General features: G+C 36.6%; 1 protein-coding gene across 7 annotated transcripts in view; it reads left to right on the forward strand.

Moving 5' to 3' along the window:
• Positions 1-17756, forward strand: part of LOC127427864 (kelch-like protein 13) — a 94294-nt gene that overhangs the window by 60858 nt on the left and 15680 nt on the right. For 3 of the 7 annotated variants that reach the window (XM_051675742.1, XM_051675751.1, XM_051675733.1), the window contains 2 exons: positions 10250-10321; positions 13332-13476. In XM_051675742.1, coding sequence (XP_051531702.1) covers positions 10250-10321; positions 13332-13476 — 217 coding nt within the window. Of the gene's footprint in view, positions 1-6129; positions 6198-10249; positions 10322-13331; positions 13477-17756 lie in introns of those variants that run through there. The other 4 variants (XM_051675769.1, XM_051675778.1, XM_051675760.1 and 1 more) reach the window with 2 other exon arrangements.

Below are 17756 nucleotides of genomic sequence, written 5' to 3' on the forward strand. Positions count from 1 at the left end.
TGAATCCATCAAAGTGTTGCCACTACAGTTAGATAACCGATCTTTTGATTTCATGCTAGCTACAAATAAGAGGCAGAGAAATGAATGGTGCTTGTTTCTCTCAGTAACTTAAATGGAACAAACACAAAACATTTTAACTAGAGAAAGGTTTTGCACAGCAATATTACACTTTAGCAAACACCTGTACACACCGTGTAAAACGGCTGCATACACCGTCCATGGTTTTTGGACTACTGTGTGTATTGTTGTGATTTTCTTCTTCCTAATGTATTAAAATTTATTTGTGCAAACAATTACTAAAATGGGAAGACTTAACAGAAACCAGTAGAAGGTGCTATCTACCATCTAAAACACAAAAACCTTTTATTTGTATTTTTTTAAAGTTAAAGTTTTTTGTGAATAAACATAATGCTAAATTATTGCCAATATTGGGCTATAGGATTTATATTATATGTATATGTATTTTAGTGTTAGTTTGGCTGTAGCACCACTCTTTGCAAGTGTGTAATTTTTGTATTGGGGAGTTTTCAAAATTTCAAAAAGAAATTTTACAGAAATATCTCTTGCTGCCTGAGGTGCTTGTTTGATCTTGTTGCTTCATGCTGGTCTGTCAGTATCTAAGCACTTCATCAGAGTCGACTGTCTCCGTATCATTTCCCTTTTAATCAAAACTCAAATCTTCTCATTATACAGCGGATAAATCTGTTTGTGTGACCATGTGTCGCCATGTGAGTCACACATACCCTGAGGATTTTTATGCCATTTCAATGTGCTTTAAAACAAAATGAACCTCAGATTTCTGCCCACAAATTACACACTCCTACATGCACTTTCAGAACTGTTACATGCAGCTACACATGAACTCCAGCACTGAGAAATGGCAAAGATAATAAAAGAGTGAGTGGTGTGTAAGTCACATTCTTATATTTCAGCTGAAACCTAATTACGTCAGTAATGCACAACCAGAAGTTCATCCACCATGAAAAATAGTTCCATCTTAAAAGGAGTATTTAGGCAACTTTACATCTCAAATATATTTCTGCTGAAGGATTCATGGAAGTGCTTTAACAAAAATCCAAGCTTCAGATTCCTACATTTATACCCTTAGAAAAACTTCCCTCTAACATTCAGCTTCCTTTGAAAGTGCATTACTGTAAATACATTTCCCGTTCTTTCTTTCGTTCTTTTTTTTTTTTTTGTGGTAATCGACATCATGCCACAGATGCTGTCAATAGAGCTTAAGATGTATTTAACCCAGAATATTCTTTTAACCCAGTGAAGCTTTTTGACACCAAGGCACCCTATTGTCATGAAGTTTGATGTTGTAGGTCTAGAAATTTAGCAGTAACAGTGTGGTTTAGCATTTTAATGAAATTAGGCTGTTTTCAGACATGTAGCTCATTTGATTTGTACCGAACGGGCTAAAATTACATTTACAATGTTGCATTAACTCCTTTGGTTCAGTTTACTTTCACCAGGCAACATGTGTTAGTTAAAGTCATTGTCCCCTCATTGGTATGAGTGTTTGTGTTTGGATATACACTACCTGTCAAAAGTTTTGAAACACTTGACTGAAATATTTCTCATGATCTTAAAAATCTTTTGATCTGGAGTATGCTTAAATGTTTGAAATTAGTTTTGTAGACATATATAAAAATATAATTGTGCCACCATATTAATTTATTTAATCACAAAACTAAAATGTAATAAAAAACAAAAAAAAAAGTTTTTGAAATTGATGACTTGGACCAAATAATAAAGAAAAACAGCTACTAAGTGCCCAACATAGATGGGAACTCCTTCAATACTGTTTAAAAAGCATCCCAGGGTGATACCTCAAGAAGTTGGTTGAGAAAATGTCAAGAGTACATTTCTGCAAATTCTAGGCAAAGGGTGACTACTTTGAAGATGCTAAAATATAACACATATTTTTTTATTTATTTTGGATTTTGTTTAGTCACAACATAATTCCCATAGTTCCACTTATGTTATTCCATAGTTTTGATGATTTTACTATTATTCTAAAATGTGAAAATAAAATTATAATAAAGAATGAGTAAGTGTTTCAAAACTTTTGACCGGTAGTGTATGCTACCAGTTAAAATGATACCGATTTAAAAAAAAAAAAAAAAAAAAAAAAAAAATTATTATTAACTGGTACACATTTTCAATTTTTGTTGTGTATTGTCGAGTATGTTATTGTCTTCTATATATATATATATATATATATATATATATATATAAAAATCTTTATCCATTCTTTCCGCAGTGACTCTCACCTTCCTCTCTACTTGTACTTATCTGAGCAATTAAAAACTTTGTTTTTCAGCACATTTCATATTATTGCCTCCTTAGGATGAATTGCTTTTGTTGTATTTCTTATTTGTATGTCGCTTTGGATAAAAGCATCTGCTGAATGAATAAATGTGAAATGTAACGCGAAACGCAGCAGTCATTTTGCGATTATTTTGAAAAATATCGCGATTTGAACTGCAATATAGTAAACAAAAAACTAGAAGTGATTCCTTTTGACCAAAATTTGGTAATGTTTTGCCCATGTTCTACTGCCATTAAAAAGACTTAGGCTTCTCTGAGGGTTCACAACTGATTCCTCTTAAAAAGAACTGAACTCAGAACATTTTCATTTCGGCCACAAACAAAAAAAAATAAAAAAAGTGATCCAATCAGCAGTTGCACAATGAATAAACATTATCCATTATTCAGATGGATAGGAGTTATAACATTTCCACCATGGTTATTTTTATCATCAAGGGTGTCTATATAAATTTAGACTTTAAAGCTGCACTGTGTAAGATTTTTTTGGTTAAAAATGAACAAATTGCCATTATTGATTGTGTACATAAGCAATCAGTGTTCAAAACAATGTCCTTACCTTTCCCGGATTCACTGTATTTTGAGCTGTCGGGTTCGATTTGGTGTGAAATCGCTGGCTTATGGCGTTTATCCTTGCATCATTACATAATGTGTGCACACAGGAAAGAAGTGCCGGCTGTCTCATGTTCCAGCTGGAGAAACAAACTATGCTGTTCAGATCAGTTCAGTAACACTCATGCAGTTCAGGACAGCATCGTTGCCGTCTAGATGGATGTTTATCTGTTAGCCGTTTGGCAAAGTTGTTTACCTGCTATAATACTTGGATATGTTTTCTGGTAGGGTTGTTGAAGCTTATATTGCTTGTTATGCTTGTATGAATCGAACATTACTCGTGTGTTAACCGATCGCGATGTATCTGTGTTGTCCGGTGAAGTTACTGTGACATGTTTAATATGTATGACTTCTGAAATTGACTTCTTGTAATTGTTAAATTGCATATTTAAGGATATTATTTTTATGTTTAATAAAGTATTTTTTTATCCCCATCATTACTGAATCCTTGTTTTATGTTTTAGGTTTACGATGTTATTGTGTGCATTGCATAGACATATTGTAGTAACTGAGGCTGGACAATACAGTATAAAAATAATAAAGTCTTCTATTGAACTTGTATCGGCCATATCATGAGTTTAACCTCTTAAATTTAAAATTGTAGTACAATTCAAACATTATTTGTAGATAAAACACTTGAATAATTATATTAAGATATACTGGTGGTGGGTGAGTCCCCTGTTCTCTATTTAAAAGTGCTTTGAGTGTAGTGTCAGAAAAGCAATTTAAGTGTAAAATTCATTCAAATATATAAATAAGAGTGTTGTTTATCTTCATCAAAGCATGTAATATTTCCATTTCAAATGTTTAATCGTATAACATCAACATGAAAATAGCACGTTATGACTCCGTCTCCAGTCATGATCACACAAAGGCGATGTCAAGGTAAGCTTAAAGACCCTGTGAAATCAAAATGAAGTTCTGCTGCTTTTAGTCCATATCTGTTAGCTTTAGGGTCATCTATATGCCAGTGTACTTCTAAAGGCTGACAATTTATTTTCAGAAGATATAAGCATTTAAATTCTGCAGTCTCGCTCTTCCGGCTAGAAAGACACAGTCAAGTCATGACGTCAAACTTTACTAGAGAAACTTTGTCCAATCAAATGCATTCTAGAACAAGAAGGAACCCGCCCCATTAATCTGCTCACCTGCACTGATGATTTCTTCGCAGGGCACTTCAAAGAGAGCACAATCCATGCTGTGGGGTATTTTCAAACAGAATGTCCAATAATAATCACTGTAGAAATGAGTTGTGACTGAACGTTATCACCTTTCAGCCCCCTGAAGCCTTCAGAGTGGAGGGTAATTGTCTTTGAAGGGAATAGGGCATAATGACTATCACTTCTGATTGGAACACACTCACGGGAGGTAGACACTACGAAAGCGTCTGGAGTTTATATTTTAAGCAGCCATTTTACAGAGGTTTTTACGAGTAAGTTTTCTTTGCTCTTTCTATTTAGTATAGTATATTTCAAAACATTGATGTTGTAATGTTTTATGCGCTTGTTTCTGATTCATCTTCGTGACTTGCACAACAGCTCCTGCCTCATCATTAGTGAAGTCTGTGATGTGCTGTTTTTGTTTGTAGCAGGATCAGTTTGATCATTGTTTGGATCTCAAGTCACTGGAAAAGCCACCGAACTAGGATGAGATTGCTCAGTTTCTGTACAGTTTCAGTCTCTAACAGCTCAGCAGCACAGTGGACAGAGGAGTGTGTATGTGTGTGTGTGTGTGTGTGTGTGTGTGTGTGTGTATGACTGCGCTTATTGGCTATTTTAAAAAATGGCACGAGCTGTTCAACAAGTCCCGCCCCAACTTCATGTTTCAGTAGGAAGTACGTCAACAGTGTAAAGTAAGCTGTGCTTTTCAAGGCACTTCACAGGGACTTTAAATTGGAAGAGCAGTGCCAGAACACAACTGACGTAATGTATTCTTCCTCAAATTGCTTGCAGTTTTAAGTTGCAAACATAGATGTTGATAGAGAGCACAAAGTTACGTAGTTCAGCTTTAAACAAATGAAAATAGAACAAATAATTTTCAACATAACATTGCATTATTTTTATAATATGAAATACTTTTATACAGATCCTCACAACACAATCCAAAATACAACACTGAAGTTATTTTCATCAAATAAAGTGCTGCACAACAGAGCATCACAGATGTGAGATAATGCTTAAATATAATACAATTATTATTGATTTATTAATATTATTAGTAGTAGTATTAGTAATATTACAGTGAATATTACATACGTAACTATACAGTAGTGATATATTCTTTCTGATTTTTTTCTATTTAAATGGAGCTTTTTTTTTGGCTAATACAGAGTGAAGCCCTTTCAGTTTGTATGTTTTAAAGCTGCAATTTAAGTAAATGTATATGTATTCTGTATGTGCTGCATACTGTCATCTACCACGTGCAAAGAGTGCGCGTGATGCTCATGATGTGGTGTTTTCAGTATATGAGCACTCGCTTTCTTGTTTGTTTGTTTTTTTAAATCTGTCAAAAAGTTTCTAATGCCGTAGAAGTGATCGTACTAAAATTATCTCAGGAATTATGAATAACACATGTATAAACTCTGACACTGATTGATTTGGTGCAGATCAGTGTGCAATTGCCGTGTTCATAAGTGCAGCAATGAACTGAACTAAAGGAGAAACCTCACCAGGTTTTAAAAAAAAATGCTCAAAGTGCTGGATGTGAAAACGCCCATAGATGATTTAATATAGTATATTTTAAAGTAATGTTAAGTCATCTTGTGTCCCCCTTGGAAATTTGCTGAGGCCCCCTTGTGGGTCCCAGCCCCATTGCTGCGAACCACTGCTCCCTTTTCCCTAATCGAACACCTTGATCTAACATTGCACCAGTTTAACGTCAGAACTAAAATGTCTTGAATGTGCAGTCCTCAAGCAGCAGGTACATGCTCTCTCCCTCAAGCATTTTGTCCTAGATTTAAAGTCGTCCTTCACTATCATGTCTTTTTAGGAAAAACATTCTAGAGAGGGCAGAGCAGAATGACAGTTATATTTAGCTGCAAAAACACGTTTCATAATATCAGACCAGTCATCTCTGTCTTTCGCACGCTTGCTCTCTTCACCCATTTTCTAATGTTTTTACTCAGAATGGTGCCAAAAAACAAACAGACATTGTGATCGGCATTGTGATGACATGAGCAGCAGTTCTGCGGACGAAAACGCCCTGTTGATGAGAGAATGACCAGACTGGTATGAGCTGACAGAAAGGATACGGTAATTCAGATAACCACTCTGTACAATTGTAGTGAGCAGAATATCATCTCAGAATGCACAACATGTCGAAACTTGAGGCGCATGGGCTAAAACAACTGGAAACCATGTCAGGTTCCACTTCTGTTAGCCAAGAACAGGAAGCTGAGGCTGTAGTGTCACAGGCTCACCAAAACTGGACAGTTGAAGTCTGGAAAAACGTAGCCTGGTCTGATGAATCTCGATGTCTGCTGAGGCACATAGACAGTAGGGTCAGAATTTGGTGCCAACAGCATGAATCCATGGACCCAACCTGCCTTGTGTCAACAGTCCAGGCTGGTGGCGGTGGTGTTATGTTGTGGGGAATGTTTTCCTGGCACACTTTAGGCCCGTTAATACCAATCAGTCATCGCTTGAATGCCACAGCCTATTTAAGTATTGTTGCTGACCATGTGAAAAATCACAAAGCAAAAGTCATCTCAAACTGGTTTCATGAACATGACATTGAGTTCACTGTTCTTCAATGGCCTTCCCAGTCACCTGATCTGAATAGAACACCTTTGGGATATGGTAGAATGGGAGATTTGCAGCATGAATGTGCAGCTGAGAAATCTGAAAGCTTGATGCAATCATTTCAACATGGACCAGAATCTCAAAGGAATGTTTCCAACATGTCAGTTGAGGCTGTTTTGAGAGCAAAGGGAGGCCCTAACCAGTATTAGTGTATTGTTCTTAATAATGTGCTCATTGAGTGTTTTTTGTTTTTTTTTAATAATTAATGTAATTCATCTTTAATAATAACACTGTACTTTTAAATATCTACAAGGGAAATGCACGGTAGTGTCATTTATACAGCGATGTTGTTGAATAATACCAGGTGTTTTAAAAGATATGATGTGAATCAGAACAGAGCAGAAGTGTGTGTGTGTGTGTGTGTGTGTGTGTGTGTGTGTGATCAAAGCCTAATTAACAGGCAGGGATCTGGTCCAAGAGAGTTGAGAAGGATGTTGGTTAATCAAATCAGAATATGTTGAGGTCCCTGTCCATTTGTGTGTGTGGTGTCAGCCCAGCTGTTCTGCTGTCTTGTTTTGCAGTGTTTTTACTGAACTCCATAATGCAGAAGTACAAAAAAAAAAAAAAATGCTGTTATGCTGATGCTCTTTGGCTCTCTCTCTGCCTTTCTCAATTCCTCTATCACTCATTCTGCATAACTGTCTGCCTCCATTCATATTTCATTCTCTCTCCTCATCACTAATTATATGTCTCATTGTCCTTCTAAAGAAATGTAATCTTATGTTACATTTGATGGTTAGTAAATAGTGAGAGTGGAATATCTGTACTGTGTGGTTGGAACATTAAAGCCATCTTTGTATGTTTGATTATGTTTCGTCAATATGTTCATGCCCTGTCTCACCACCATTTCGATTTCAAATCTGTGTGTTATGTGTTATGGTCTGCCATCTCATGTCAAGTTGTCCTAATCAAAGTGATGCATTTTCCCATCACTGCAGTCATCTTCATCTAATTCATCAGACTAATTTAAATACTTAACAGACCAATCTAAACTGCTTAATGAATAAATTCCCTTGTGATATTTCTCTGTCAGTCCTGTTCTTCTTTAATGTTTTGATTGACAATTGTCATTTTATATTATTTGTCACTCTCTTGATAATTTCTTCAAGCAAATAAATTTGTTGCAATAGGCTGTATTTTATTTAAGTATTATATGCAACATTCATAACAGCATAGTAACGATAAGCATACACAGATTTAACAAGGCACAGTGGCCCCTCAGCACAGCAAAACTCATTGACTTACAATTTATCAAGCGCTGAAATGTTGCTGGGTGAAGAACAATATGAAATTATGTGTAACAGTCACATGAAGTCCTCTTTGCAACCTGAATTTTTGTGACAACTGTGCTAATAAAAGCTAGACATACCATAACGAATGAAACAGAACGCAGTTGCCTTGATGCTTTTTTTTTTAATTTTTTATTTTTTTAAATTTATTAATTTTTTTAAGTTCTTTTACTTGATACGGTGTCTAAAATTGTGATGGTCCTGCGCGAGACACTGTGTTAACATAAAACACAATTGACGCACACAAATGCACGCTCTGTGTGAACAGCCCCTAACTTGTCTATTCACACATGCCTGTGAGTGAGTTATGTTAAAGTATTATCATACATTTTTTCATGTTTGACATCTATTAAAACAAACCTATAGTATTTGTATATACAGGTGCATCTCAATAAATTAGAATGTCGTGGAAAAGTTCATTTATTTCAGTAATTCAACTCAAATTGTGAAACTTGTGTATTAAATAAATTCAATGCACACAGACTGAAGTAGTTTATGTCTTTGGTTCTTTTAATTGTGATGATTTTGGCTCATATTTAACAAAAACCCACCAATTCACTATCTCAAAAAAATAGAATACATCATAAGACCAATAAAAAAAAACATTTTTAGTGAATTGTTGGCCTTCTGGAAAGTATGTTCATTTACTGTATATGTACTCAATACTTGGTAGGGGCTCCTTTTGCTTTAATTACTGCCTCAATTCGGCGTGGCATGGAGGTGATCAGTTGTGGCACTGCTGAGGTGGTATGGAAGCCCAGGTTTCTTTGACAGTGGCCTTCAGCTCATCTGCATTTTTTGGTCTCTTGTTTCTCATTTTCCTCTTGACAATACCCCATAGATTCTCTATGGGGTTCAGGTCTGGTGAGTTTGCTGGCCAGTCAAGCACACCAACACCATGGTCATTTAACCAACTTTTGGTGCTTTTGGCAGTGTGTGCAGGTGCCAAATCCTGCTGGAAAATGAAATCAGCATCTTTAAAAAGCTGGTCAGCAGAAGGAAGCATGAAGTGCTCCAAAATTTCTTGGTAAACGGGTGCAGTGACTTTGGTTTTCAAAAAACACAATGGACCAACACCAGCAGATGACACTGCACCCCAAATCATCACAGACTGTGGAAACTTAACACTGGACTTCAAGCAACTTGGGCTATGATCTTCTCCACCCTTCCTCCAGACTCTAGGACCTTGGTTTCCAAATGAAATACAAAACTTGCTCTCATCTGAAAAGAGGACTTTGGACCACTGGGCAATAGTCCAGTTCTTCTTCTCCTCAGCCCAGGTAAGACGCCTCTGACGTTGTCTGTGGTTCAGGAGTGGCATAACAAGAGGAATACGACAACTGTAGCCAAATTCCTTGACACGTCTGTGTGTGGTGGCTCTTGATGCCTTGACCCCAGCCTCAGTCCATTCCTTGTGAAGTTCACCCAAATTCTTGAATTGATTTTGCTTGACAATCCTCATAAGGCTGCGGTTCTCTCGGTTGGTTGTGCATCTTTTTCTTCCACACTTTTTCCTTCCACTCAACTTTCTGTTAACATGCTTGGATACAGCACTCTGTGAACAGCCAGCTTCTTTGGCAATGAATGTTTGTGGCTTACCCTCCTTGTGAAGGGTGTCAATGATTGTCTTCTGGACAACTGTCAGATCAGCAGTCTTCCCCATGATTGTGTAGCCTAGTGAACCAAACTGAGAGACCATTTTGAAGGCTCAGGAAACCTTTGTAGGTGTTTTGAGTTGATTAGCTGATTGGCATGTCACCATATTCTAATTTTTTGAGATAGTGAATTGGTGGGTTTTTGTTAAATGTGAGCCAAAATCATCACAATTAAAAGAACCAAAGACTTAAACTACTTCAGTCTGTGTGCATTGAATTTATTTAATACACGAGTTTCACAATTTGAGTTGAATTACTGAAATAAATGAACTTTTCCATGACATTCTAATTTATTGAGATGCACCTGTATATCAAAATATTTATTAATATGATTTTCATTATTTTTTCATTTATTACAAACCCAAACCCAAAGTTATACTTTTTAAAACGGGACCGAACCGGTCTGAAAATCAGGTCGGGTTCCAGACCTCTAGTTTCTGTCTGTCCACTTGTAAGCACTTGTCTGTTCGTAAGCTTTTCTCTATTTCATGTGTGTGTTTGCATGTGTTCTCGGAGTGAGCGTGTGTTAAGTGATTTTATATCTCATTGTTTTTGGCAGCCACCAGCACTCGTTTGTGGTGTGGACCACCCACTCTCTGCTTGCTGCATCTCCAACCTATCACCTGACAGGGTAATGCACAAATCCGCTCTGTGTCATGTGACTGTGCCTGCCATTTTAGTCACCTCCTTTTTTACCATAGAAGCTTCTCAACATCTGCCAGTGACTCCCTGACTAGCCTGTCCCTTCCACCACAGCTCTGTAGGACGTGGAATCACCCAGGTTCCTTTGGTACCATGTATTTTCGATACTTGGGTCACAGAACAGTACATATTATCATTCTGTGTTGTGATAAACATAATATTGCAACGCATTACTATTTATTCATGTACTAATAATATATCTATTAATATGACTGCAGTAAGATCACACCAATAGCATCCCTATCTTTTAACTAACAGTAATTAACATGCTTAGTCTCGATTCAGATGGATACACCTGTTTGGATGCACCTCAAATCTTTGCTTCAACCATTGTCAAGATGTCGATTCTCAAGTGAGACGACGTCAAATGCAGTACTGTACAATTTTAGAGGTGATGCATTTAGTTGTAAATACTGAAAACTGGCAGTGCCGTGCAATGCAAGAAAAGTGGTGCCATTGTATTGGTTTAGTATCGTGACGAGCATCACAATACTATACAGTTTCTTTTAAATTGTTTCTTTCTTTTTTTTTTATGTTCCCCCATTCCTTGGAGGTATGCTAAACCAATCGGTGATTGATCCCAAAACCATCTCACTGTTACACAGCTTTTCATCCATGACAGTGGATCACTTTGTAAACCTAGATGAAAGGGCAACATTTTTGACTCTTTATTCTTTGCCCAGTTCGGTGACTTTGAGCAATAGAGCTTGATGCTGAGAGTCTTATGCTTCAGAACCATGAAATACTGTAGATGTAATTGTATTGATGTTATAGGTATCCAGGGGCCTCATCTTAAAACGTTTGAGTAGTTTTCATTTCTAAAGTTTAAGGAATATACAAAACATTTAGATTTATTAAACCGTACATTCAACATGTCCTGCACACAATTCTTTCATTCATATAAAGTTATCTGTAAACACACAATCTTTAGGCACAATCCTTTAGGCACACAGTGGTAACCATACTGTAAGTGCTTCTTATAGCAATTTTTAAATCATTTATAATTTAACATCAGTATAAACATGGCCACATTTCTTAGTGAATTTGCTTGTAGAAACAATGGAGGAAGAGGCTTCAGAGGACTTCAAAGTCAAGTCACTCACGGAAGTAGAGGCTCGAAAATATTATTTGCAGTTTTTTCTGTGTGTGTTAGAAATAAAATAATGCAAGTTACGGCATCTGTCAACAAAGCTGCTTCACCGTACAGTAACTGCGATTAAACAAAAATCTTCAGGTTGCGAACTGACAAGTACTGGCAATACAGATATTTTACAAGCTGTCAGTAAACACACAGAAATGTCTTAGATCCAAACTGAGTACCAAACGGAAGGAAATATTGCATCACATATGAGCTTACCATTTTCTTTTACATTTGACTTAATATGGGATGAATTGCTGCTGCATTGACTACCATGTTGGGATGATCACTGTCAGGGTCATTGTGCTGGGGGTCAGGGTCAAAAAGTAGAACCCCTTTTTTGGGCAATGTTGTGCAGTGCTGAAGGGCTTTGTTAGAATGTACCGTTTTCTAACATCTAACAAGCCAAACATAGGATTTTGACGACTCCTTCGCATTAATGCAATGGAAGTGTTTTCAGTTGAAAAAAGCAAATTCATTCTCCGCTGTTGCTTTTATTGTCAACATGAGCACAAAGTTTTTAGCTATATTTTTTTTACATACCAGTAACAGTTAATTAACAGTGATTAGAGAATTTGTTACTGCAACATTGCCATAGAACAGCGGCATAAAGGCATTGGAGTTGCTATCATGGCAACACCAGTGAAAACGTGCATATGAATTGACAAAAGTTGTCAAGTTTGCTTTTTATAAACCCTGATGTTTACAACCCTTTTATACGACCCCTACTGTTTGTCTGGTTGTTGTGGTTGTTTTTCTTCTAAATTTTGTAGTCAATCACTTATAGCCCCCTATTCTTTGAAGTACGGTTAAATCAGAAAGAGAAGAAGAGAGGTAGAAAATATAAATGTGTTTGTATTTTTTAGTTTCTGAATAAAGACTGTGTTTTGTTCTTCTGTCATTTAGAATCATGGTTGATCCTAACTGTTCCGACTTTTTTGCTGTTTTACCATTAGACTTGAAAGAAAGGGCAAATATAGACGAGCCTAATAAGCCTGCTTGATGTTTATTTTTTATAGATGTGTCCTAAAAAGTCAGGTTAACTTATTTACTCTGTCCCATTCTCAGCTCTTTAGCATTTTTATTTATTGTCTTAATTCACATTCCTGGTCTCATTGCAAACGATTCATCTGTGCAATATATTCTACACCCACACACACAAAAAAAGTGATCTTTCCATCAAATATAACTTGATCTGCCACTGAAACAGCTTTTCTTTTCAGCTAATGTCACCAGTCCCTCTTATTTTTCAACCCCTCCTCTAATCACCATTACATCTAATATGTAATGTCCACTTTTATCAATTCCCAGTGGATAAAATCAAGTCCCAGCCTACATGTTTTGTTCATGTTTAATCCCTGTTTCACTGGAAAATATGTCCCATTACAGAAATGATATTGGTTTCATGTTGCTAGACCAAGTTTTATGATGAATACTGATTTAAGGCTCTTGAAAATGAGAAGCCTCTGTAGAAAAGACAAGACTTTATAGGAAAAGGAATGATTTCTGAGAGACTTAAAATATCTTACATCTGTTGTGTCTGTTAAACCTGTCTGTGTATGATAGTGGGGAAAATAATATTCAAGATGTTGTGATTTGGGTTTTGTTGCTATGTGTTCGTTTTGTTTGAAGGGAGTTTCTGTGATGTACTCATGTGTTGATGAAAAATCAAAAACACATCACATGAATCAATATTGCATTTGTAGTCAAATATATTTGAGTGCTTTATATATACCCTTCAGACATGATAAAAGGTTCATTCTGCATATTAACCATCTCTCTTTCTCTCTCTGATGGACAGATCACTGGTGGAGGATGATGATGCTCAGATGATGAAGGTGTCCCTGGGATGCAGTGAAATGGGGCTCACCTCCCACTTGCAGGCCTCAAAAACAGGAAATACACGCTTCTTTACCAGCAACACACACAGTTCTGTGGTTTTACAGGTGAGGGTGTGTTTTGTGTGTTTGCGTACATATGAAACATCATGAGGCGTGATCACACATACCTTCACACGGCGAAACTCCACAGGTGAAGATGACGTGGCTGGACGTTGATCGCGTTTGTAACCAGCAAAAATATAATTGTCAAGAAGACTCTTTTTAATGCTGCACTTAATACTCGGAGACTTAAGTTAAAAAGAAACTCGCCGCTAAAATTATGTCCTTGCCCATTGTGAATATTCAGCATAGCTGTGTACGAAGCACCACCCACACAAAGGTCACTGCCAAACCATGCAACTTCCACTGGTCAAAGTGGGGAATTCGCCTGTCAGAGTTCACCAAACTTAAAATTCACGCAAAATCCACAAGGGGAAATTCTTCGCCACCAGAAGTCCATAGAGTGAAATTCACAATTGTGCAGATTCCCATTGATATGACTGGGAATGACTATGTGTTTCGCCCGCAGAATTTTGCCATGCGAAGATATGTGACTGTGCCTATAGTCAGTATCTGGGGCATCACCATCTGCCACTACGGCATCGTGCCACAGACAAGTGTTTGTAAGAGACTGTGAAGGTCATTACTGCTGTTACTGGCAGCTCACACATATGCATATTATCAAATGATGTCCAAGAGAAGATTAATTTGCACCTACAGTATCTGCAGGTCACCTGACATGTGTCATTGTGTGGAAACAAAAGTGAGAATTAAATTGGAAATTGCCAAGTGAGTCATTGCAGACAGATCAATAGGTGAAGGACATGTGATTTATTGTGTCTGTGTGCATCTGTACATATTGTGACCCCAAAAAGTATTTGAAAACATTTCTCAAAAAGAGGTTTGTTAGGTTTCAAAGGAAAAAAACAAAAACAAAACAATAGGAATATTTTAAATGATGTATAATTTGGATACATTTCTTGTAGTCAAACTTGAGCCTGTGGTTACTTTGATAACTTGAGGGGAGCTGGCTTCATACATCCACTAAAAAAAAAGTATACAGTTGGCAAGAAAAGTTAAGTTACATCTGTTTGTAGATGCTTCTTTGTTTGATATTTTTTTACGTCTGTCTTGAGTGTCCAAATACTTTTTGGGATGAATGTTAATGTCCACTTTGTGCGTCTAGGTGTTGATTTGTCTGGCCTGTGTGTAATATGTTTGTATGTGTTTCTTGAGTCTTTTTGGTCATTTGCAGTTCAGAGATGACCTCTCTGGCATGCAAAGAAGTTCAGTCACTGTTTACATGGGGAAAAAAGGAGCATGTCATGAACACAGACATACATACACTCATATTGCGTGATCCCTTGATGTCATCGGCAGTCACAGTTGACATTGCCGTGACAAGGTCACTCTATTGATTGTCGTCACAATGACATTGACAGCTGCCATCCATCACTTGGCTCGCCGTCAGCATCAGGGCTACAACCAGCTACTGCTGTAATAGTGCTATGAATTAGTTTGATTGGAAGTGTTTGGTAAATCAAAATGCTATTAATGATCATTATTTTAACATATGACAGACAATTGTGCGTGTATCTAGGGATGGGAATCATAAGGAATTTAACGATTCTGGTTCCGATTCAAACCTGGGTCAAACAGTTCTTATATATGTCAGGGGTACATGCGCCACATTCTGTGCCAAAGCTTTGAGATACACAAACATTCTTTACAAACTCTTAGTGGGTGCAAATTGTGCTATCGTGTAGATACAAGAATGCATAGTCTGGTTTTGGGGATGAAAGCAGAACTGTTACCATGGTAGCCGGTTATCATGTCTGAGATGAAGCGGCTACATTTTAGTTTAAATCTGTCACATGTGTCCTAAAGCGCAGCAGCCCTCGTCCTCGCCAATATCACTAACTGCTGGAAAGATGATTTGATTCAAGTGATTTAATTCAGGCACAGTATTAATTTATTTGATTGGGTGTTTACCCTTAAGCTCTGTGTCCTGATGGGATAGTATCGGAAACACTGTACACACACTACACACTCTGGCATTTCACACTGGACTTTTAGCTGAAGATGGGAGTTTAGTGTGTGTGCATCAGAGTCAGATATTAACCAGGTCTTGTGGCAAAAGGCCACTAAAAATGACATCAACGCCCCAGCTATTTGTGGGGGCAGTTCCTGTTAAATAATTTCATTATTCTAGCTTAGGGGGTTTAGAATAGCTTTAGAGAGTATGCATACACTGTAGTGACTTGTAGCTGTCTAGATAACGTAAAATGGTTTAACATATCTGAAAACACCAGTCATGAAGAAAACACTCCCATTAATGGTAAAAAACAGTTCTAAACACATAAAAATCACTCTGATGATAGAAAGTAGTGAGCTGTATAATCTTACATAGCCTTCATATTATTTAAAATGTAACACATATGCAGTGTTTGTGGTATAACTCTTGTGTATTGTTTAAAGCTTCTTTTTGTATTTGACATAAATTTGTTTTTATAGGCACAATTGTTCAGATTCAGAATCTATTTCAATTAAATTATTCAAGTGAAGTATTTAACATTAGAAAAAAATGGCCCTAAACTGATATGAGGTGGCAACTATTGGCTCCTAATAAAAGTTTCTGACACTGTTTTTATACTGTATATATCACGATATATACATATACATATACATGTTTTCTTTATAAAAAGCTGCAGAAATGTGCAAACAATTGCCGCTTTCCCACCATCAGGCTGAATGGATCTGAGCATTGGGGAGGAACAGTTCCAGTAGCGTAGGTTACTGTAGCTAGCGTATAAAAACCCAGATAATATATATTACTCTTATAATATTTTGTCAATAAATGTCCTTATAAGATAATCTGGGAACTTTTACCTTTCTGTGTGTCTCATGGCATGCACAACCCCTCAGCAAATGGTGGTAAACCTCTCGCTCTTTTTTTTTTTTCGACATGGTACACGTCTTTCTTGTGCATTAGCAAAAACCAGGGGAAAAAGTAGTCCTAAAAACTGGAATGTGTTAAAATCCCCCATAGCGCACTCGCTCCGATGTTTACCTCTCATGCCATCGTCAATTAATATATTTGTTACGTTCATTTGTACTAATTTGTTCAAGCACCACAGTGAAAAAAGAAACCGTAACCATGCCAACTGGCCCGGATCAGCAAAGAACGGCACTGCTTCCCAATGAGAACCATTCAGCCCAATGATGGAAAAGCGGCTAATGTGAGCACTAACAGTTGATGTTTTCTTTGCCTTATTCATTTATTTATTAATTTTTTTTTTCTTCATATTTTCCGAAATCAAGCATTGAAAGCAGAGAATAAACTCAAAAAAAGACTTGGTTCCAAAAAATAATGAGGTAAAAGTGGGCCCCATCACAAGGTGCACAGTCTGATGGATCCTTGAATGAATGAACTGATAACACTTAACAATAAGGTTCTATTTGTTAACATTAGTTAGCAACATTTGTTAACATGAACTAACAATGAACAATATGTATTAAGCATTTATTAATCATAGTTAATGTTAATTAAAATATATACTAATACATTTTTAAAATCAAAATTTATATTAGTTAACATTAGTTAATGCACGATGAACTAACAAAATATAATTGATGTAAATGCTTTAGAAAATGTATTGTTAATTGTTTGTTCATGATACCTAATGCATTAACTAACTTTATTTGAAAGTGTTACCAATGAACTCACAGAATCAGTGTTGTTCAATGTTCATATGACAGCGTATAGCAAGCAACAGATAAACATTTGTAATAACTTTTTGTTATATAAATGTAAACGTTAAACTGTTACTAATGTATAATGTAAATATAATACATATAAACTATATAAGAATATAATATAGTTACATATTTTATATGAGAATTAAATTATTAAGAGGGGATGGGTTTTCTCGCTGAACAGCCATCAGTGCTAAAACACACATCTTTTTCAATTTCTCTTACATGCCTGGACATGAACCCTCACGTAACTGCTCAACACTTTGAGATCACACATTAGATGCAGCAAATGATAAGTGTCAATGTCTTATCAAGTGTGTCAACATCTTTAGTAGCAGATTTTGCATCAGGTGCTGATATTGTAAGGAAGGTCGTGACAGCCAGTTGGCATTGCCACATTTATCGTAGAACGACTGATAAATTGTAGCCCACAGGGTTTAGAACAGCATTTGGATGGTTAATAAGCTTATGTGTAATTTTAGTAAGTACATCTGTGATTGGAACGTGGCTTAATTAATGTCCTATCACATGTTTGGCGTTTGCCTTTGCACATGCCAGAGGATTGAGTGAAACAGACAGTAGATCAATGT

This window comes from Myxocyprinus asiaticus, chromosome 3, assembly GCF_019703515.2.
Source record: "Myxocyprinus asiaticus isolate MX2 ecotype Aquarium Trade chromosome 3, UBuf_Myxa_2, whole genome shotgun sequence".
In the NCBI taxonomy this organism is placed as follows: Eukaryota; Metazoa; Chordata; class Actinopteri; order Cypriniformes; family Catostomidae; genus Myxocyprinus; species Myxocyprinus asiaticus.